We start from the raw sequence: 22,558 nt of genomic DNA on the forward strand, positions 1-22,558 counted from the left end.
CGAGTCGGCCTGCACAGCTTGTGCATCCTTCCGATCTAAGAAGACCATTCGGGATCAGAGGGCACGTCGACACAAGATGAGGAGAACGGCCCCAGCACCGGAGACATCTTCGAAGAGGAGATCGTCGAAGAAGACATCTCCGAGGTCAAGGACATCTCCGAAGACGAGGCTCCACTTGCCGCCGAGGAAGACTCGCCTGATCTCCAGATCATATCAGAGGCAGAGCACTCAGATGACTCGATCCCATCTCGTCAACCCGTGAGTACTCTTGCCCCTGCTCAACAGACACTACCCAAGCCAAAGGCAACGGTCAGCACTCCGCCCCTGGGGCCCAGTTGAGACTGAAATATTCCCTCAAACGCCCCGCCTTCGGGTTCGGCTCAGAGGAAAACAACTCAGCTTTCCGGTGCCTCGGCACCGACTAAACCGTACGTGCCAATTCCACCTCTTCCATCGGCACCGGAGCATAAACATTCTTCGACACCGAAGGATTCTTTGACACCGAAGCCAAAACGCCCTTCAGTGCCCAAAGACAAAGATCCTTCGGCACCCAAACCAAAAGATGCACCGGTGCCGAAGCCGAAAACTGTACCGGATTCGCAAAAAGCTCCGGATCCAAAACCTTCCGGTTCCAAAAATAAAGATGGAAAGCCAGCGTCCGAAGCCTCAAGGCCAACAAGACCTGTCTCTATTCCAAAAACTCCAACCTCGGTACCAAAGACTCCAGGGCCTGATTCAGAGACACCTAAACCCTCTAACAAGCCTACCAAGCCAAAACCACCTTCGGCACCGAGAAATTTGCCATGGGACTCTGTAACGCCTCCTACAGCAAAAAACACAAAACAACCCCTATCAGCACCGAAAAAATCGACGCCGAAGAAAGTTGCAGAGGAAGAAGAACTGTTTAGACCAGATCCTAAACAAAAGAGAGTCCATATCAACCCAAAAACTGGACATGTGGAAGCTATTCCTTACAAGAAGAGACCAGCAGACACACCACTTCTGCCTGTGGTTCCTGCCAAGAAGAAGGATTGTGCAACTTCTCCAATGCACCCTTCCTCTCCTTCACCTTCTTCCTCTCCTATCCCTCCTTACATTTCACCTGCAGTTTCTCCTGTTTAATCCCCTGCATCATCACACCACACTGATGAGAAGTATGATCTAGGTGGAGGGAATGACATAACAGAGCCAAATGCATACCCTGTAGATGAAGATATCAGTGCAGATACATATCCTAGAGAGGATGATTTATATGACTTCCCACCACACAATGTGCCCGACATTCTTGATTCTCAATCCTATCCAACAAAACCTTCCCCTCCAGAAGATAGTATTGGGTTTAATCATCTCTTAAATAGAGCTGCCTTTTACCACGGGGTTTCAATGCACTCTGATGCTATTGATGAGGATTTTATACTTGATACATTTGAGCAGTCACAAAGGTCTACGCAAATACTACCCATGATCAAAGGAGTCATTAAACATGCTCTAGAAGTATTTAAAGACCCGGTACGTTGTAGAGTGTTAAATCCAAGAATAGAAAAGAAATATAGACAAGCACCATCTGATCCAGTCTATATTAAGGGACATCTGCCACTAGACTCTTTAGTAGTGTCCAATGCACAAAAAGGGCTAATTCCCAGACTTCTGGTGACACGCCCCCACCTGACAAGGAATCCAAAGTTATTGATGCGTCAGGGAAACGGATTGTTGCGCAGGCTACAAATATATGGCGCATAGCAAATACACAAGCCCTGCTCTCACGCTATGACAGGGCTCACTACGACCAATTAGAAAAACTGCTAGAGCATCTCCCAGATCAATACAAAGATTAGGCAGCAGAGCTCATACAAGAAGGCAAATTAATATCTAATGCCTCAATTAAATGTGCACTCTATGTTACTGACACAGCATCCAGAGCAGTCAATACTAGTGTTATACTCAGATGACATAAGTGGTTACTCATTTCAGGGTTTAAGACGGAGGTTCAGACTACCATCTTGAACCAGCCCTTCAATCAAAACCAATTGTTTGGGCCGGAAGTAGACACTACACTGGAAAACATGAAAAAAGACACAGACACAGCTAAGTCTATGGGTGCATTACAATCTGCACAGACTAGAAGTTCTTTTCGCCGCTCCTTTTATAGAGGAGGCTCTAAGCAAACCAGCGCAGATACGACATCATCTTTCAAAACGCACACACAGACCTCCTCCAACAAAGGCTACTTTAGAGGAGGATACAGAGGCAATAATAATAAGGGAAGAGGTAGAGGTAACAACAACAACCGCTCTTCTTCCACTCCCAAACAGTGACTTCCCTCTGCCTCCCCTACAGCATTCCACTCCTGTGGGGGGCAGATTATCACAGTTCCTACCCGTCTGGAATTCCATCACAACAGACAGGTGGATAAGACAGATTATCTCTTACAATATACCACACAAGGCCAATTGAACAACCAACAAAAAATGTTCCATATCAACCATCTAGAGCTGCTAGCAATCTTCCTAGCACTCAAAACGTTTCAAGTGCAAGTACAAAACAAAGCTGTCTCAATCCGGACGGACAATATGACAGCCATGTACTATATACAAAAACAGGGGGTGGGGGACACACTCTCTACAACTGTCCCAGCTCGCGCAGAACATTTGGAGATGGGCCATTCCTCAAAACATACACCTGACAGTAGAACACCTTCCAGGAATTCACAATCGGATAGCAGATCTTTTGAGTCGACAGTCACAACAGATTCACGAATGGGAAATACATCCACAAGTGCTTCAACCATTCTTCCAAATGTGGGAGCATCCACAGATAGATCTGTTTGCCACCCACGAAAACGCAAAATGCCCAACCTTCGCCGCCAGGTTTCCACACCCACGGTCAGAAGAGAATGCGATATGGATGAATTGGTCAGGCAGATTTGCGTACGCTTTTCCGCCCAGCTCAGACAACAGTCTCTCAAGCTAATACTAGTAGCTCCCACATAGGCACGCCAGCCGTGGTTCACCACACTACTAGATCTCTCACTGGTTCCACATCAAAAGTTAAAGCTCACACCCTCCCTGTTAACACAGAACCATGGAGAAATAAGACACCCAGAACCAAGCCAACTGAATTTGGCGATCTGGCTCCTGAAGTCTTAGAGTTTGGTTACTTAAACCTGCCACCAGACTGTATGAACATAATTAAAGAAGCTAGAAGACCCACTACCAGAGCGTGTCATGCTGCTAATTGGAAAAGATTTGCAATATATTGTAACAATAATCGCATTGATCCACTGGATGCTTCCATCCAAAATATAATTTGTTACCTTTTACATCTAAAAAGGTCTAATTTGGCTTATTCTTCCATATGCCTGCATCTGGCAGTAATTGCAGCCTATTTACAGAATAGGCAACATCTATCTCTCTTCAGAGTACCTGCAATAAAAGCATTCATGGAAGGATTAAAACGAATAATCCCACCTAGGTTACCACCTGCTCCGGTATGGAACCTAAACATTGTCCTTACAAGACTTATGGGACCCCCTTCCGAGCCTTTACACAAGTGTGAATTGAAATTCCTAACATGGAAAACTGCTTTCTTTGTTGCCATCACCTCTCTCAGAAGAGTTAACGGAATACAAGCATTCACAATACAAGAACCATTTTTTCAAATACATCCTAATAAAGTGGTTCTTAGGCCTAATCCAAAATTTCTCCCAAAGGTTATTACTCCTTTTCATCTTGACCAATCAGTAGAGCTACCTGTGTTTTTCCAAAACCCAGACTCTGTGGCAGAAAGGGCTTTACACACCTTAGATGTTAGAAAAGCCCTGTTATACTACACAGATAGGACCAAATCCTTTAGAAAGACAAAACAATTATTTGTGTCTTTCTCTCCCCCACACAAAGGCAACCCCATCTCGAAGGGGGAAATCGCCAGGTGGATTGTAAAGTGTATACAAATATGCTATCAAAAAGCTAAACGTACACTAACAGTTCCTCCTAGAGCACACTCCACTCGCAAACTAGGAGCCTCTATGGCTTTCTTAGGAAATATACCACTATAGGACATATGCAAGGCAGCAACATGGTCTACACTACACACCTTCACTAAACACTATTGTGTTGATGTGCAGGCCAAACAGCAAGCTGCAGTGGGCCAAGCTGTCCTTAGAACACTGTTTCAAAATACTGCAACGGATACAAGCGACCACCGCTAGGGGAGACACTGCTGCACAATCGATGCAAAAGTGTACAATCTGCAGCTCATATGCCTCGAATGGAAAATGATACTTACCAGTATGCATCTGTTCTTGGCAAGTAGAGCTGCAAATTCGTACTCGCCCTCCCGCCTCCCCGGGACATGTATCCGTTCCAGTTCTCATCTTATTTAGATGCACACGCATGGGCATCATTTCTCATTACTTCTACTAACTCCATCATTTCCCATCATGGCGAAAAACAATCTGAGGATGGAGTCGATGGCCATGCGCAGTATTGTCCAAGGGAGGAGTCACCTATCTTGTGACTACAAAGACTTCTTCCATGAAGACAACAACCTGCAATCATCCGAGCCCAACACCAGGTGGCGATCTATTGCAAAAGTGTACGAATCTGCAGCTCTACCTGCCAAGAACAGATGCATACTGGTAAGTAGCATTTTCTATTTGTCTCCACTCTTACGCGAACCTGCACTGTTATTTGATTGTTATTCTATTTGCCACTGTCTTACTGCATGCTAATATCTAATCAACATGCTATGCACTGTATTTGTTATGGCAATTACTTTTGGAAAAATGCAATAAAAACAAGTTTTTAAAAAAAAGGTTGGTGCTTATTATGGAAATTGCACACTGTCCCACACATTTTAACAGGTGTGACCTGCGGAATCAGCAACAGTGCCCTCTGTACAATGAATGCTCCGCCTCCAGGGCAGCCCATTCAGTGAAATAGAATGGTTGCTTCAAAGCCGCTCTGTGTTTCACAGTGTAGGGGCATGCCACCGCCATTTAAAGAAGGGAGAGAGATCCCCCTGCATGCGGGTGCAGTGAGTGACCATTCTCGCCTGCAGGGGGATATCTAGGAGCCTATGGGACCCCGTTTCATCCCTCCAGAGGGCTGCCTTCAGGAGACACACTGACAGCGGTGTGCCCCCTTTTTGTGGTGCACTGTGAGTGCACCTCCTTAGGGCCTGTTTGCATTTGTTTGTGTCTATAATGCGGTGCAAGCGCAGAGGCAAAGAAGTTCAATCATTTACATTGGGCCACAACCCAATGCAAATGAGAGATTGCCCTCCCATTATATCGCTGGTGCTACATATGCACCAGTGCTATCAGTATTACAGTAGGAGGCACACAGGCGTCTGCGTCCCCAAGCTGTAATACCAATGTGCCCAGGGAGGGGTTTGTGGAGATGGTGGGAGGGTAGATGGGAAGGGGATGAGTGGAACAGAGCAGGCAAAACAGGCGCACACGCCCTTTGCTCCCCTGAGGCACAGTGCATAATGGACCCCCCCCCAGACATCCCCATGCAGACAGGAGTGGCTTTGAAGCAGCAGCTCTGTATTTCATGTGAATGTGCCGCCCTGGAGACTCAGACCCACAAATTTGCAGCTGCCCTAGTGGCAGTACATTTATTATAATAGGGTGCATTGTTCCTGTTTGCACCCGGTGCACCACTTTATAGGTGCGCCATTTCTCAAACAAAGGCAGTACGCCCTTTCAATAATATAGGCTCTGGTATGCTTCACCAAGCAGTAGAGTCTGTCTAAGGTGCCTGGAGATTCATTTCTTCTGGGAGACAACTAAATCTCTCTAACCAGACTGAAAGTTAGTAAGAACAAAAGTGCTACATTTGAACCTGATATAATCGCCATGAAAATTGGCATACTCAAACCAAATCCGTGAAGGATTTTCTTCAAAACTAATTTTTCAGACAGGAATCCTAATTCAAGCAAGGTATCGTTTTCCATAATAATCTATATTTAATAATAATTGTCCATGTTTCTAATAGGATGAGTTATGAAACTATTAGAAATCTGTAACTGCTTTACATTGTTGGTTTTATTTTTATTTTATTTTCCCCTAGAATATATCATTTAAGACGATCTACGATGTTCTGTCAACAAAACCGGTTCTCAATAAGGTATGTTATCAGAACATGCATTTCACTGTTTAAATGACCTGTCTCTTGAAAGAGCCCAGGTGCGCTTTGTCAAGCATTATCAAACAGCAGAGAATGTACTTACCTAAGCAGCTCTTTATGAATTCCTAACGTTCTCTCCCATTATGCTGCACCCCCGTTGGTGTCCGCAATCTACATTTTGCCCTGTAGATGTTAAGGGATGGCCGACTAATGAGTGCATTTTTTTGTGATTTCAAATTAAATAACTGCTAATGTAATGCCTTTCAAAAGAAAGGTTTCCATAATTCTATTTGGACCCAACTTACTTCTGTTCTCTATCTTCTCTCCTATTCTTGAAAACGTTTGCATTTATGGAACATTGTACTTGAAATCATTAGAGTATATTTGACTTGGAAAGTAACTTTAGTTTCACTAAATACAGACAAAATATGTGCAGCAATTGCTTTAATTGAACCATAGGACTGCTAATGATAGACCCTTCACACTGGTACTTACAAACTTAGGATGGGGACCTCCAGTTGGAAGATATTTGGATATAGCCCAAAATAGACAGATGTTAAAGAACTCATTTTCAGTTGATGAATGCGAGTGGTTGAAGGATAGAGTTGAAAAGCATTCCTGGTTTAGGTACAGTGAATACAGTTTGAAGGCTGCCATGAGAGGGATACCAAGAGGCTAAAAGATGGATCCTTTGCTCTTCAGAAAACAACTAAGCAACTTCAGATCGTTCATGCATGTCTTAACTTCTGTTATCATTCGCTTTTCACCTGCTCCTTGATTGTCTCACAATGCATTAAACTGTGGTACAATTGCATTCTTGGAAATATGCAGTGCGGCTACTTCCTGGTCTAGGCACATCTTTAAGAAGAACATTGGTCTGAATTCTGATGATTCTCCGAACATTCAGGTGGTTAGGCTTATTTTGTTCTGAGAACTCTTCTACATAAGGCTTTTTTTCATATCTGAAACTGATAATGCTTGATGCAAGCTTGGGAACATAGGAGGGGCCTAATGTTGGGGAAGTAATTGCTGTTTACCTGATAGGGAGATTCTCTATTGTGTTTTCCACAGATTCTCATTTTTACATTGCTGTCTTTGTTGAGCAAGTATGAATGAATGAATATAATCTCATAGCATGGATCTGTGAAATGTGAAATGAAAGCCTCCCAGCGGACCCTCCCTCCCGGCTCCCTTCTTAAGGGGACCCAGACCACGATTCAGGAGCGACTACTGCGCCCTCCACGGCCTGGTCGTCCCCACGCTCCCCGCCTGCTCTGCCTGCCTACCTCTACCTGCTGCCTGCCAGACGCCGATCCGGCGCCCCAGCCGCCGCAGGGCCGCCGACCAAGCCCGCCGTTTTTTCCTGCCGCGACCCCGCCCCCCGCTTGCCGATTGGCCCACGCGCTCCCCGCCTCCCAGCGGACCCTCCCTCCCGGCTCCCTTCTTAAGGGGACCCAGACCACGATTCAGGAGCGACCACTGCGCCCTCCACGGCCTGGTCGCCCCCACGCTCCCCGCCTGCTCTGCCTGCCTACCTCTACCTGCTGCCTGCCAGACGCCGATCCGGCGCCCCAGCCGCCGCAGGGCCGCCCACCAAGCCCGCCGTTTTTTCCCGCCGTTCCTGCCGCGACCCCGCCCCCCGCTTGCCGATTGGCCCACGCGCTCCCCGCCTCCCAGCGGACCCTCCCTCCCGGCTCCCTTCTTAAGGGGACCCAGACCACGATTCAGGAGCGACCACTGCGCCCTCCACGGCCTGGTCGCCCCCACGCTCCCCGCCTGCTCTGCCTGCCTACCTCTACCTGCTGCCTGCCAGACGCCGATCCAGCGCCCCAGCCGCCGCAGGGCCGCCCACCAAGCCCGCCGTTTTTTCCCGCCGTTCCTGCCGCGACCCCGCCCCCCCGCTTGCCGATTGGCCCATGCGCTCCCCGCCTCCCAGCGGAGCCTCCCTCCGGCTCCCTTCTTAAGGGGACCCAGACCACGATTCAGGAGCGACCACTGCGCCCTCCACGGCCTGGTCGCCCCCACGCTCCCCGCCTGCTCTGCCTGCCTACCTCTACCTGCTGCCTGCCAGACGCCGATCCGGCGCCCCAGCCGCCGCAGGGCCGCCCACCAAGCCCGCCTTTTTTTCCCGCCGTTCCTGCCGCGACCCCGCCCCCCGCTTGCCGATTGGCCCACGCGCTCCCCGCCTCCCAGCGGACCCTCCCTCCCGGCTCCCTTCTTAAGGGGACCCAGACACGATTCAGGAGCGACCACTGCGCCCTCCACGGCCTGGTCGCCCCCACGCTCCCCGCCTGCTCTGCCTGCCTACCTCTACCTGCTGCCTGCCAGACGCCGATCTGGCGCCCCAGCCGCCGCAGGGCCGCCCACCATGCCTGCCGTTTTTTCCCGCCGTTCCTGCCGCGACCCCGCTCCCCAGCTTGCCGATTGGCCCACGCGCTCCCCGCCTCCCAGCGGACCCTCCCTCCCGGCTCCCTTCTTATGACGCCCCCAGAGCGACCGCGCAGCGGACGCGCGCAGCGGGAGCACCGATTGAGCGCCGAAGGTGCGCCAAAGGTAAGCCCGTCTACGCCCGTCCGCGCCTGGACCGCGCCCAGTGCCAGGACCCCTGGCCCCCACCGCCGGAAGCCGACCCGACGGACCTACGACGCCACCGAACTCAACGCACTCAACACCGGCCGAACCCCGGGCTGCTACCGAGCCACACCGAGACGCACCCACGGACCCTTCAGCTGCCACTCCTGCAAGTTCACCTGCAACCGGACCCACGCCACACCAGCACCCACTAAGCCGAACTCCAGCAGCACCCACCTGAAGTGCATCCTGCTCAACACCCGCTCCGTCCACAGACACGCCGTCGAGCTCTGGAACCTGCTCGACACCACAGCCCCAGACGTCGCCTTCCTCACGGAAACCTGGATGAACGCCTCCTCAGCGCCCGACATCGCCATTCCAGAGGGCTACAAGATTACCCGGAGAGACCGCGCCAACCAGACAGGAGGAGGCATCGCCATCATCCACAGGAACACCATCCGCATCACGACCAACACCGACGACACCCTCGCACCCGCCGAACACCTGCACTTCCAGATCCACGTCAACCCCAAGACCACCCTCAGAGGCACCCTCATCTACAGACCCCCGGGACCACGCACACAATTCAGCGAGGACATCGCCGACTTCATCAGCCCACACGCCCTCCCCTCCGCCGACTACATCCTCCTCGGGGACCTCAACTTCCACCTGGAGAACAACAACAACCGCAACACCACCACCCTGCTGGACAACCTCGCCAACCTCGGACTCAAGCAACTGGTGACCACCCCCACCCACTACGCCGGACACACACTCGACCCGATCTTCTCATCCAGCAAGGACATCGCCTTCAGCCACGCCACGGGACTCCACTGGATGGACCACAGCTGCGTCCACTTCAGCTTCAGAAGGACCACGCTCCACCATCACCAGCAACAGGCTCCCCGCAGAAGCTGGAACAAGATCACTGCAGACCAGCTCGCTACTTCCCTGAGCAAGAACCCTCCCACCAGCACAACAAACCCCAGCCAAGCAGCCACCAACCTCACGAAATGGATCAGCGACTGCGCAGACGACCTCGCCCCGCTGAAGACCCCGCCGAGCAGACCCAGCAGCAAGAAAGCCCCATGGTTTAACGACGAACTCAAGAGCTCCAAGAAGAACTGCAGAGCACTCGAGAAAACCTGGCGCAGAGACCCAACACCGGACAACATGACTGCCCTCAAGCTCGCCACCCGAAAACACCACCAGCTGATCCACGCCACCAAGAAAACCGCATTCAAGGAACGACTGGACAACAACGCACACAACAGCAAGGAACTCTTCAACATCTTGAAAGAGCTCTCCAACCCCAACGCCGGAAACAACGACATCACCCCTTCGCAAGACCTCTGCAACTCCCTTGCCTCCTACTTCCACAACAAGATCGCGGACATACACAACAGCTTCAGCACTCAACCGACGCACGCCACGACCGAACCACCGCCCCCACCACCACCCTCCGCGCCTGGACCCCGATCAGCACCGAAGACACCATCCGCACGATGAACTCCATCCACTCCGGATCTCCGACAGACCCCTGCCCTCACCACGTCTTCAACAAGGCCGACGCTGTCATCGCACCCCACCTGCGGGACATCATCAACACCTCCTTCGACATCGCCACCTTCCCGGAGAGCTGGAAGCACGCGGAACTCAGCGCTCTACTCATGAAACCATCAGCAGACCCAACCGACCTCAAGAACTACCGCCCCATCTCGCTGCTCCCGTTTCCGGCCAAAGTCATCGAGAAGACCGTCAACAAGCAACTGGCCGCCTTCCTCGAGACGAACGGTTCCCTCGACCTCTCGCAGTCTGGCTTCCGGGCCAACCACAGCACCGAGACCGCCCTGATCGCAGCTACCGATGACATCCGAGCCCTGCTCGACAACGGAGAAACAGCGGCCCTCATCCTCCTGGACCTCTCCGCGGCCTTCGACACTGTCTGCCACCGTACCCTAGTACAGCGCCTCAGCAACGTCGGAATCCAGGAGAAGACACTGGAGTGGATCACCTCCTTCCTCGCCGGAAGGACACAGAGAGTCCGCCTCCCCCCATTCAGATCGGAGGCCACCGAAGTCATCTGCGGCGTTCCTCAAGGCTCCTCGCTCAGCCCAACACTCTTCAACGTCTACATGAGCCCCCTCGCAGCCATCGCACGCCAGCACAACCTGAACATCATCTCCTACGCCGACGACACCCAGCTGATCCTCTCCCTCACTAACGACCCCGCCACCGCCAGAGCCAACCTGCACGAAGGGATGACAGACGTAGCCAAATGAATGTCGAACAGCCGCCTGAAACTGAACTCGGACAACACGGAAGTCCTCATCCTGGGATCCTCACCCTCTGCCTGGGACGACTCCTGGTGGCCCCCCGCCCTGGGCAGCGCACCCAAACCAACAGACCACGCACGCAACCTGGGCTTCATCCTGGACTCCTCCCTCTCCATGACCAGACAAGTCAACGCCGTCTCCTCGTCGTGCTTCAACATCCTGCGCATGCTACGTAAGATCTTCCGATGGATCCCCACCGAGACCAGGAAGATGGTCACCCAGGCCCTCGTCACCAGCCGTCTGGACTATGGCAACTCCCTCTACGCCGGAACCACCGCCAAACTCCAGAAGAGACTCCAGCGGATCCAGAACACCTCAGCACGACTCATCCTGGACATCCCCCGCCGCAGCCACATCTCCGGACACCTGAGAGACCTGCACTGGCTCCCGGTCAACAAGAGAATCACGTTCCGGCTCCTCACCCACGCACACAAAGCCCTACACAACCAAGGACCAGGATACCTCAACAGCCGCCTCAACTTCTACGCTCCCAAACGCCAGCTTCGATCGACCAGCCACGCCCTCGCCGCCGTCCCCCGCATCCGAAGAGCCACCACAGGAGGAAGGTCCTTCTCCTACCTGGCCGCCAAGACTTGGAACTCCCTTCCGACCCACCTCCGCCTGACCCAGGACCACCTCGCCTTCAGGAAGCAGCTCAAGACCTGGCTGTTCGAGCAGTAGCGGACCCCCTCCCCCCAGCGCCTTGAGACCCTCCGGGTGAGTAGTGCGCTATATAAATGCTCTGATTGATTGATTGATTAGGGGTGGTAGTAGTAGTTTCAGCAAGGATACAGAATTAGAAACGAATCTATTTTTGTAGCCTCAATTATAATTCAAAAGCCCACACTTCTAAGGGCCTTGGGTCTTGAGTCTCAATCTATTTGTCAGTCTGCCTCACAAAGCCCCACCCAGCCGCACTCTACAGTGGTCAGCCAGGTATTTTACAAATGCAGGCTATTTTCCAGTTTGCGATGGTACAAAACCTACATTCTTAAGAAAATCCTCTACGTATGGAACTAAAATGGGAAGGATTTGTTCAAAAGGGCAAGATGCTGCATCCTCCATTATTAGAAGTTCAAGGCAGATCACTTCCTGCGATCGACTAAACTCCTACAGCTCAGTTCTACTCCCCACAATGCACTCCTTCAACCATGCTCTGCCTATGCATAGCCTACTCTGCACCTGCTCATCAGTTCCCTGCATATCTTCAGTCATACTGTACAAATGTAAAAATCTTTAGCTAGATGTTATGTACCCTTGGCTGTGAACGTTTGTGTGCTGTATGTACACTTGCCTGCTCTCTGCAGATCCATAGCAGCGTGCCTCTCCAGAGCATGTGTTTAATATTTGTGCTGCACATCCTCTAACTTGTGTTGCTTACCCAAGGCCATGCACTGAACATGCCATGTGATTTTTACCAGTCTGGCTCTGTTTCTCACAACATCCGTCATGCAATACACAAGCCCCGCTACCCTCTGCACACCCTCCATCACTCTCTGCTTTCTAATATGGCAGAGTAGAAGGATGAGCTTTCAAAGTGAGGAAAACAAAACCTACCACAGGTACATGTGAGGGTGACAATCCAGAGATAGAGGAATAGGGATCAAGGGTAGAGGTGCAGGGAGTTCAAGAAGAATATAAATGCTCAACTGTTTGTACATCACCCCTTGCTCATGCAAAGAATCATTAAAGTACTGGTAGGACTTGTGAGCAGAACAAGCACAAAATCTTTGATCAAAGCGGGACCGTCTTATGTCTTCTGCTTCTGGTCACCGTAACAAATGGGAAATGTAGGTAGCCTACCATGCTGTCTGCTAGGGGCAGGTGGGCTGAATATTGAGGTTGTGAAGCCTCTAGAGAGAGGGTGGGGAAGGGGGCAATGGGCAAATGGGAGAAGCCTCTAGAGATTGTGCAGGGGTGGTGGTTTAACAGAGTAATGATCAGATGAGGGAGAGAGCAAGGAAAGCCAGGTGCTTTCCTTGAGCGCTAAAAGAAAAAAAGAAAAAAGGCAGTTCCCTCATATCAGCAGTAAAAGATGCAACTTATCAAAACAAAAGTAAACTCTCAAAGGCATGCTGCAGGGGTAGTACAAAACCTAGAATAGCGAAGTCGGGTAGATAAGAAAGCTAACCAGTCATGGGGCTGACCCAAAGCCTACTAATTTTCACAATAGGACTTCTACAACCGACAGCTAAAGTGGTCTCTAGGCAAGACCTAAAAAGCTACTGCCAATTTCACTCATTTGAGGTGAGTTTGTTTCCTAATATATAGAAGTTGACTTCAATGTGTATAGTTGTGGGGAGTATGTGACTATTTCAATGAATGGAATTTCTGTTCACATAGTTTTTTGTGTCCAAATGGTTCGCTTATACTGCAGATGTGGGAGAGTATGAACTCCTCTCTGGAATTAAGACCCTTTAATCGGAACTTTCTCCTAATGATAATAATTGAGCTCAAAAGAGTGAGAGGGGAGGCTGGTGCCTGTCGAGTCTCCATGATTGTTGTGCCTTACTGTTACAGTTTCACTCACCTACATCCCGGGGGTCAGTGAGGAGAAGAACAGAGACAAGGAAGGAGCATATGGTGGGTATGGGGTAGGGGGGAGGGTCAATGTCAAAAACAAGGTTGGTGGAGGGTCTAAGGGGAAAATTATTTAAAGACCAAAGGACAGACAAACCCCTTATTCACAGTATAACAATACAAAAAGGACTGTCAATGGTCTATACAACTAATGGGGGCAAAGAAAAGAAAAATGTGACGGACTCTGTGTCTACCTGTAAGGTGTGTACAACAAAAAGGAAAGGAATCCCATCAGCCCACCCATATGGCAGAGCTTCATCATCTGGGATAGAACCAAAGATGGTCCGGTTAAGGAGCCACACACCTGTTGGAATTATGTGCTTCTCCAAACCCAAGGAACCACCAGTGATGGATCGAACCAAAAATTAAATCAGTTTGAGATGGTGTGGGATATTAAATTGCAGTGAGAAAAGAATCAAAAAGTGAGATGTAAAATTGGCTACCATGGTTTAAGGAAAAGTTTATTAGGGAAAATCATGGTGTCAAGATTAAAATGAGTGTGAGACAGTTTGAAATAATAACTGTCTGTTAAGGATGGTATTTGGTCAGGTGTGTGGCTCCTTAACCGGACCATCTTTGGTTCTATCCCAGATGATGAAGCTCTGCCATATGGGTGGGCTGATGGGATTCATTTCCTTTTTGTTGTACACGCCTTACAGGTAGACACAGAGTCCGTCACATTTTTCTTTTCTTTGCCCCCATTAGTTGTATAGACCATTGACAGTCCTTTTTGTATTGTTATGTTGGGGGGAGGGTACCTGGGAGTTACGGGGGAAGGAAAGTCCACCTCAGAAGTGTCACCGCGGAGTAAGAATTCGAGTTGATGTACATTGTCGGTCCAATGTTAATGATATCAGGGACCAGTCAATCTCATTGTGTGGCTGTCGTGGCCATAGCAGCTGTGAGCCACTTGGGTCCCAAAGAAGGTTAATAAAAAGCAACTTGTGAGTTCCCGGGTTAGTATCTATAATATCATTTGTAGTGGGGTCTGTGTCGACTGGTAAAGTGATGGGACACACTCCATAACAAGCACTGGCGCTCCGCATTGTCCAGGTTGTTAGAAGAACATTGATGATCATCAGTCCTGGCATTGTAATCTGCAGAGTTTCAGTGGATTATTATGTCAGGGCAAGGCCGAGGATACAGTGCTACAGCTGGGCCGATGAGTCTTCACAGGAGCCTCTGATAATGTTCTGGAGCTAGGCGGGAAACCAATGATCCTCCACCATGTCTTCGCAGTGTCTGTCAGGGAGAGAGGAAGCCTGCTAATCTTCAACGTCCAGTCCGATTCAGGGCTCTTGTGACTTGTGGTGTCACACTAGATTCTGAGGCGGGCCCCAGTGGATGGTAGCAAGGCTGCTAGTGCTTCAGATGAGCTCAGCCATGCGCTCCTGAGTGGTGGAGGTACTGGAGCCTGCAGTAGTTCTTTTCTATATTTCAGGGCCTATCTGTGCTGTTTGCAGTCTATTTTGCCGCTGCCATCTTGGGAGTGTGGCTGTGGCACTGGTAATGCGTGAAGCCACCAGGGGACCAGTGTCTGGCTGTTGCCAGTGGCCCTGTGTGAGCTCTTATCTTCCCTGGGGTGATTCCCAGCATTCATGCAGTCGTTTGGGCAATGGGTAGCGCCTGGTACTGCAGGCTTACGTGCCCAGGATGCCGAGTGGTACGAAGGAACCCCTACTCAGCCACCATCTTAGACACCCCCGCCCAACTTTTTTTTAGGGAACGGCCAGCCCCAAAAGACAGCCAGTGGTCCACTTCCTAAAGGCTCGAAAGATGTGGCAGCCAGTCTCTAGGAGAGCAGTGCAAATAATGTGCCTACTAAAAGACTTCAGCACTAGAAGAAGCATTGGAGGAAAACACAGATGGAGTATCTGCTACGAGAAAGAGGTCAGTGCCCTCACAAATGAGTAAAAGTGATCAAGGGTTCCCCACAGAGAGGTACTACAACAGTAGCAGAGGTTTGACAGCTGTGCAGATGTTTCCATTTAAAATCTGGAGGAAAACGTAGAGCACTTACAAACCTTTTCTAGGGCAAAAGCACTGTGTATTCTAAGGCTATCAGACCTGCATAAAACTGGTGATTTGAAGTAGAAAGTGCATTTTTATTTTTTAATAAATCATGGTACTGGACGGATATATGTTGCCTGGAGTTTGTGTTGAAAAATAACTGGCACCCTCCCAAAGGCCCTGTGGAGAAATGCTAGGGTTCAAGCACTGGGTTAGCAAAGCTGGCAGCCACTGTTCAGCGCGAAATAGTCATGAAGGTGGCAGCAAAGAAGGGCTCCATCCTGTTTGAGGACTCCTGAGTGCACATCTTCCCAGACTTCAGTTTTTTGACATAGTGGCACAGAAGAGAACTGCAGATAGTCAAGAACTAGATGATTGTCAATGGTCCAGACTCTAGAGGCATCTTTGTGGTACTTGGCAAAGCTACAGTCCTGAAAAGTAGAGTGCTCTTTATAAATCCTGAGGCCGCATGTGAGTATCTCCCATCCAAAGAGAATGCTAGATCAGTGCTTCCCAAACGTTTTAGAACCACAGCCAAATTTTTTGAACGACAAACTTTTGCGACCCACCTAGCTTTAATCGACATCAAGCAGCAATTTTTGTTTTGTATTTAATGTAACTAAAGCATTGTGTGGAAGAGCAATGTCATTTACAGGCAACACATTTTTCCATTGAAATGTCCATTGAATTTGTCCAGGCATGTAGTTTTACTTATAAAACTATATTACACGCTAATATTAATGTGTGGAAATGGGGTTTCAGTGAATATTTACCATTTGTGTATCACCATGTAAAGAGTCTTGATTAGTTTTGATCCCATTAAAACTTTTGTTACCATCACTCTTCAGGTTTACGAAAGAATGTGTTTTATTTTTTCTTTCCTAGCGGCTGAATGTGTACAGTTCACATTTTACAGATATTACATCTTAGACCTTTTCCTTTCACTCTTCCTGTACCCCGGCACGATTGTCGCATAAATCACATTGCTTTTCTTTCTGTGACTGCAAAGTGAGAGGAGTTTGTAAACACCAATCCTAATGTTAAAACAAATAAGAAACAGTTTGTCAGAAGATATAGCCTGACATTTGACCTCTGTCTTTGAAGTGCAGAAAATGATGTGACAAGGTAAATACAGAAATTAAAAGCTTCTTTAATTATTGCTTGGACTTTAGCGACCCACCAAAATTCTGTTCGGAAACACTGTGCTGGATGGAATGTGAAATCTATCCAGTGACTTTACCTCTTAAGGAAGGAGCACGGGGTAAATTTTGAATATCTGGTTCATTCTGAAGTTTTTCTTTATGCACAGGTCAGGAGGGATAGTAGCCCAGTTTTGAAATTAGAATAAAGAGCGGTTGTATCACTTCTCACTAATGGAAATCATGTTGATTTGGAGTTTAAAGTTCTCACTCCTTCTCTTCGCTCCTCTTAAACCTCCCCCTCCCCCCGCCCCGCTCCTCCTCCCAGTTCACTTATACCTGTGACTCGATTAGGAAGCGTTCTTCGAATAGGTGTTTTAAAAATGGGACTAAAGAGTGCATTTATTTCTGTTACCACCATTGCAGGGCACATAGACATAGTGTGTTACTTGGAGGATTAGGTGTTATTTTTCCTGCTACGGGTGAATAATAGAGCATAATAAAAATAATCGAACTTTAAAGAGAGCATTGTGAAGAAATCAAAACTCCTTCTCAGGGGTCTCACTAATACAAAGAAGAGGTTGACACAGAAGCTGGAATATAAAATTACATCTTTATTAAACTCAAATGAGTGAGACTACGTCACACAGAAGCCTTAGCAACTGAATGAGGCAGTCTGAGGAGTACAGAAAACAGAGGCCTTATATATGCTTAGGGTTACATAGTCATCATAAGACCAAGGGGCAGTCCTAGCTCATGCAAGCATTCAAAATGCCTAATATGGACATGCAAGATCTGCCAAATATTAGCCAATAGGAAAACATTCAAAACAAGGCATCATGTAACCAGAACGTCCCCCTTGAGTCGTGTTTTTGCCCAATCCCATAAGTCAATCAATGACAGCACCTATAAGTCAATCAGTAATGGCACAACATGTTCTTGTGCTTCAAAGGAAAGGTTGTGGAATAGGAAAACACAGGGAGAAAATAGCGAAGGCCAAAAGATGATACGGCACAGGAAGAATACTAAAGGCTAACGGATAGTTGATATAGAGATTAGGTAGTCCAGACAAGGATTAGTTTAGGCCGGCTGGTGTCTGAGATGGGTTTCAAGACAAGGACGGAGGGGTTTTTTGACACGTTGCAGTCCAAGGAGCAGAGACACTTCATGATTCGAGCAGCCTGTGTAAAGGCAACACGAAATGGCGGTGAATGTAAAATGGAGTCGAAATTAAAGAACCTCAATTGGCAGGGGACATGACCTGGCCGGGCATGGAGTAGAATGTGAAAGCCTGTAGTTTACACTCCTGTCTGGCCATGAAAAGCTTTTGCAGCAGCTCTCAGGCACTGTAAGCAAGCGCCAACAGTGGGCAATTCTGAAGACTGCATAGGCATCTGAAAATCCCAGACCAGTGGTATTAAGGACTCATGCAGTGAGACACCAACGCTGAAAGGAGGCACAGCCTAAATAAGAGAGCAGGTGCTATTTTTGCAGTGGCAAGTGCAGCCTGGGGGTGGCACGCTATCTCAGGCACTGTACCGAGGTCCAGCAACACAGTGGTGTACCTGGTTGTGCAATCTTGAAGGAGGAGACCACTGACTGGGAAGAGCACCCGGGTGCAAGAAGAATTTCTGTGGCCAACCGGGCGGGGTGGAGCCTGGGCATTGTCAAAATCCAAGTGAGTAAAGCGACCTGGCTCTGGTCCATTGATGATCCTGGACCTGGTGGCAGTGATGGGAAACCATGGAGGGTACCCTAGCAAGCTGGAAGAGTGGGACAGCCCCCATCAGTGGCTTATGAAGGAAAGGTCCCCGGGGCTAATGTCCAGCCCTTTGGCCAGCAGACCGAGCAAAAACCTTTTAGGCAGTGTGTAGGGTCATGCACTGGCTGCGAAGGCCTGTCTATCTAACAGAAGAGTTTGACATTTTAAGGGTATCCCCCCGATGGGATGGAGCCATCAGGTGCATCGTTTGATGAGGATTTAGTGCCCCAGGGCTACAGAAGAGGACTAGTACCAGGCAGTTGGAATAGGGCCCCAGGTGGGCAGTAGCGGAGGAAGAGGATTGTGGCACACAGAAATAGGAGGAAGCCAAGTGAGCACATGAACTACAGACTATCTCTTGACAGGGCCCAATGAAACATACACTGGGAGAGGAAGGGCTTACAGAGACCAACAATTGGGCGATTGATATGACTGAGAGGGAAAGTGTCTGAACTGGTGGCTGTCTGCCCAGAGGTATAGGCCAGTACCAGAGGAGCCAGGGGCTGGATTTTCATGTAATTCAGAGAGAGTACAAAGTTCCCCGGGAAGAGTGAAGTAGTAGAGGTGTGTGTGCTAGGATGAGGGGGGAATCCCCTTGTTGGGACTAGAACCCTCACACACCCAGCAAGCTAGGTGTCATGCTTCATCATATGGGTTCTGCTCCTCGTCAGACTGGCGCTGCAATGTCTGACGGGCTTCCGAAACCGGGGCTCTTTATCGGAGCTCTTTTGTCCCGGCCATATGGTGCATGCGTGTGAGAGGGCGGGGGGGAGTGTGGTCGTGAAGTGAATAGTTAAGTTAAAAAAGGTAAATCAGTCCACAACCTATTTTATTCTTGTGGTAGATTTCCTTGATTAAAAGGGGGTGGGAAGGGAGCTAAATGCCCTGGAACTATCCTAGCAAGTTAGCTACTACCCTCGTGTATGGTCGACCTGTTTCTTGCCGTGATGGCAATTCCTCAGGACCTAGTTGTTGTGTACCACACTGTGAAAAATTAACTAAAAAGTGATGAAAGTAAGATGAAAATTAGAAACTTGCAATATGGTATACAACCTTCTATGGGCGGTAATACCGAGTAGCAGGCTGATCGGTCCTGCTCAAGTTCCTAGACCTGTGGAGAGTAAAATAAACACAGTTTACAGATGGCGAAATGCTGATCCCATCTGGTGGATTTGCACCCTGATAATCCATGCACAAACACAGACACACACAACACAACACCCCTAGTGAGAGGGTGAAACAGGCATAAAAAGGTTTTTATATAGCGAGTTTGGTGATAAAGTCCCACAACCAGTGGTTTGTGCACACGAATATACTACAAATTAGCAATGGTGTTTGAAGAGGCAAAAGGTCTGCTAGTTAAGAGGAAGGAGACCGGATTCATCATGCTCACCCCAGGAGGTTCCCTGAAGTGCTTCTCAGTCTGCTTCCGATGAACCGGTGGCAAAAGGGTATGGTACCTGATAGGAGAGATTGGTGGTACAGTGAGCTATGTAAGCGTAATCACCAATTTCCTCCAGATTAACATAATGCCAATGGTCCTGCACCTATTCCAATTGCTTCCAGTTAATTACATTTTATATTCAAGGCAATAGTGAAATGCTCATTTTGGAATTGGCTTGACCGAAAAGGGTGCAGTGCCAGTGAAACACATTTCTGACAAGGCCAGAAAGAATGAAGTGTGTGACCTTAACCACGGATTCTTACCAACCACAAAGCGGTCAAAGGTTTAGATCCTATCTGACGTCCCTCCTTCCATATACTAAAACCCTAACCAAGGCTTCGTCCCAACCACAAAGAAGGACCGCTTTCTGCGATTGGAAAAAAGGGGATTGTAGAACGCTAGCCAACCTATTCCATCAATGTAGGGTAAAAGCTTTCCCGCTGTGCAAAACGGAATTTGCCACCCAAAAGTCTTACAGACTCCAGTACTGCCAATTGAGACATGGGACCATACTCCTCTCAATGCCAAAAGCAGTCACTAAGAACCTGACCCACTTTGTAATGCTGTTCCAGGCCTGCTCTGGATCCAAAGACCGGTACGTCTTTTTTGCATCTTTCCCGATCGCACTGGCAATTTCCTGATGGACAGGGGACCCTCCCTCCATATGCGATGGTCCTGCTCACCTGTCCAGATATTTTGGAATGTAGTTGTAAGCTGTTAGAAATGGGGTTCTCTAGTTGGCAGAGGTAGGTAACTGTTTCCAAATAGGGCCCCTTGCTTCTAGTCAAGGTCAGGGGGATACACACTTAAAATAACCCCTGCTCACCCCCTGGGTAGCTTGGCATAAGCAAACAGACTTATTCCAAAGGCAAAGTGTAAAGTAATTGTACTCAAGACACACAGTAATGCAGTGATAATACCACAAAGGGACACCACACCAGTTTATAAAATAAAGTATCTTTATCTAAAGTCAACAAAACCAAAATGACAAAAATCCAGTGTTAAGAATATGACTTTAGAAAGGTTTTAAACACTTGGTCCATAGAAAACTATGGATGCGTGATTTCTCACAACATACCTGCAGATGCATCAAAATTCACAAGGCCAAACAGCCGCAGAGATGGGAAGTGTCGAGAAACAAAGAGATGCTTCCGTTCCTGGGACCATGGTGAGGCGATGCGACTGTTCTGCTGCACGCAGGGGAAGTGATGCGTCAAATCCCGCCTGTAGGGGGAAGTGATACATCGACTCCAAAACGGTTCTGGTCCTCGGGTGATGCATTGAGAAAACTTGCCGAACTGTTACGATGCATGGTAATCTGGGATGCTTCGGTGATTGATGTGGGGACGATGAGTGGGGCTGCGTCGGTTTCTTCAGCCCTGATCCCGCCGGGTTTTGCAGCAGCGACAAGTTCTGCGTCGGTTCAGTAGTGGCTCAGTGATATGTGGAGATTTCTTCTCGCACAGCGGTGCTGCTCCGGAAAAACAGCCACCAGAAGAGCGATGTGTTGATTCTCTTAGTTCTTCAGGTTTCTTCCAGCTCCCAGCAGCAAGCACAACCTCTAAAGGCCCAGAACTGGAACAGGCGCCTCCAGGCAGGTCAGAACTCTCAGAAGCAGAGTTCCGGGGAGCTAGGGTGAAGTCTTTGTGTTCCTGAGACTTCAGAGCGAGAGGCCAGCACACACAGGCCCTTGAAGATCTTCTTCAAGCAGGTTCAAAGCAAAGTTCCAGCCTTTGTTCTTTCCTTGGCAGAAACAGCAACTGTAGGTCAACCCCACGCAGCACAAGGCAAAGGGGCAGTACTCCTCCTCACAGCTCTTTAGCTCTTCTCCTTGGCAGTTGTTCCTCTTGAGTCCAGAAGTGATCTAAATCTCTGGGGTTTCAGGTGTAATACATATACCCCAAAATATTCAGATGCAAAGAAATCTCCACCCACTACTCTAAATTCTGCCAAGGTCTACTCAGCTCAGCTCTCAGTCATCCAGGAAGGCCAGGCACATCTCAACCCCTCCTCCCCCCCCCATAGGCTGTCTACAGTAAATGCACATCCCCAGCCCCTGTCACTCCAAAACCAGACCGTCAATACACAAACAGGCAGAGGCACACAGAATGGGTAAACAAGGAAATGCCTACTTTCTAAAAGTGGCATTGTTAAACACACAATTTAAAAACCATCTTTACTAAGAGATGTGTTATCAAATTCTGAGTTCAGAGAGTCTGAACTTTGTTAGAGGCATGTGAGCTGTAGATCACGTGCTTTGCATGCTCCTGCCATCTAGTGTTAAGTCCGGATGATTGCAGTTTGTTTTTCTTCAAAGAAGTCTTTTCTAGTCATGAGGTAGGTGACTCCTCCTTTCGGTGATCGTGCGCATGGGCATCAACTCCATTGTTTTATTGTTTTTTTCCTCCATCGGGTTCGGACGTGAATTGCTGTGCTCCAGTTCGACACCGTTTCTTCGGTTTCCCTCTGTGAGCAATACACTCCCCCCTCAACGGTATTATTTTCGATTGTGTATCCCTTTCTCCGCGTATTGTATTTACTTAAAAAATAACTGTTTCGATCCGCCTCGCAGTCAATGGACGGAC

General features: G+C 48.9%; 1 protein-coding gene across 1 annotated transcript in view; it reads left to right on the forward strand.

The window, feature by feature from the left end:
- Nucleotides 1–22,558, forward strand: part of ASAH1 (N-acylsphingosine amidohydrolase 1) — a 215,134-nt gene that overhangs the window by 186,647 nt on the left and 5,929 nt on the right. The window contains exon 13 of the mRNA XM_078678102.1: nt 6,075–6,131. Coding sequence (XP_078534228.1) covers nt 6,075–6,131 — 57 coding nt within the window. The remainder of the gene's footprint in view (nt 1–6,074; nt 6,132–22,558) is intronic.

Source organism: Lissotriton helveticus, chromosome 2_2, assembly GCF_964261635.1.
Source record: "Lissotriton helveticus chromosome 2_2, aLisHel1.1, whole genome shotgun sequence".
Taxonomy (NCBI): Eukaryota; Metazoa; Chordata; class Amphibia; order Caudata; family Salamandridae; genus Lissotriton; species Lissotriton helveticus.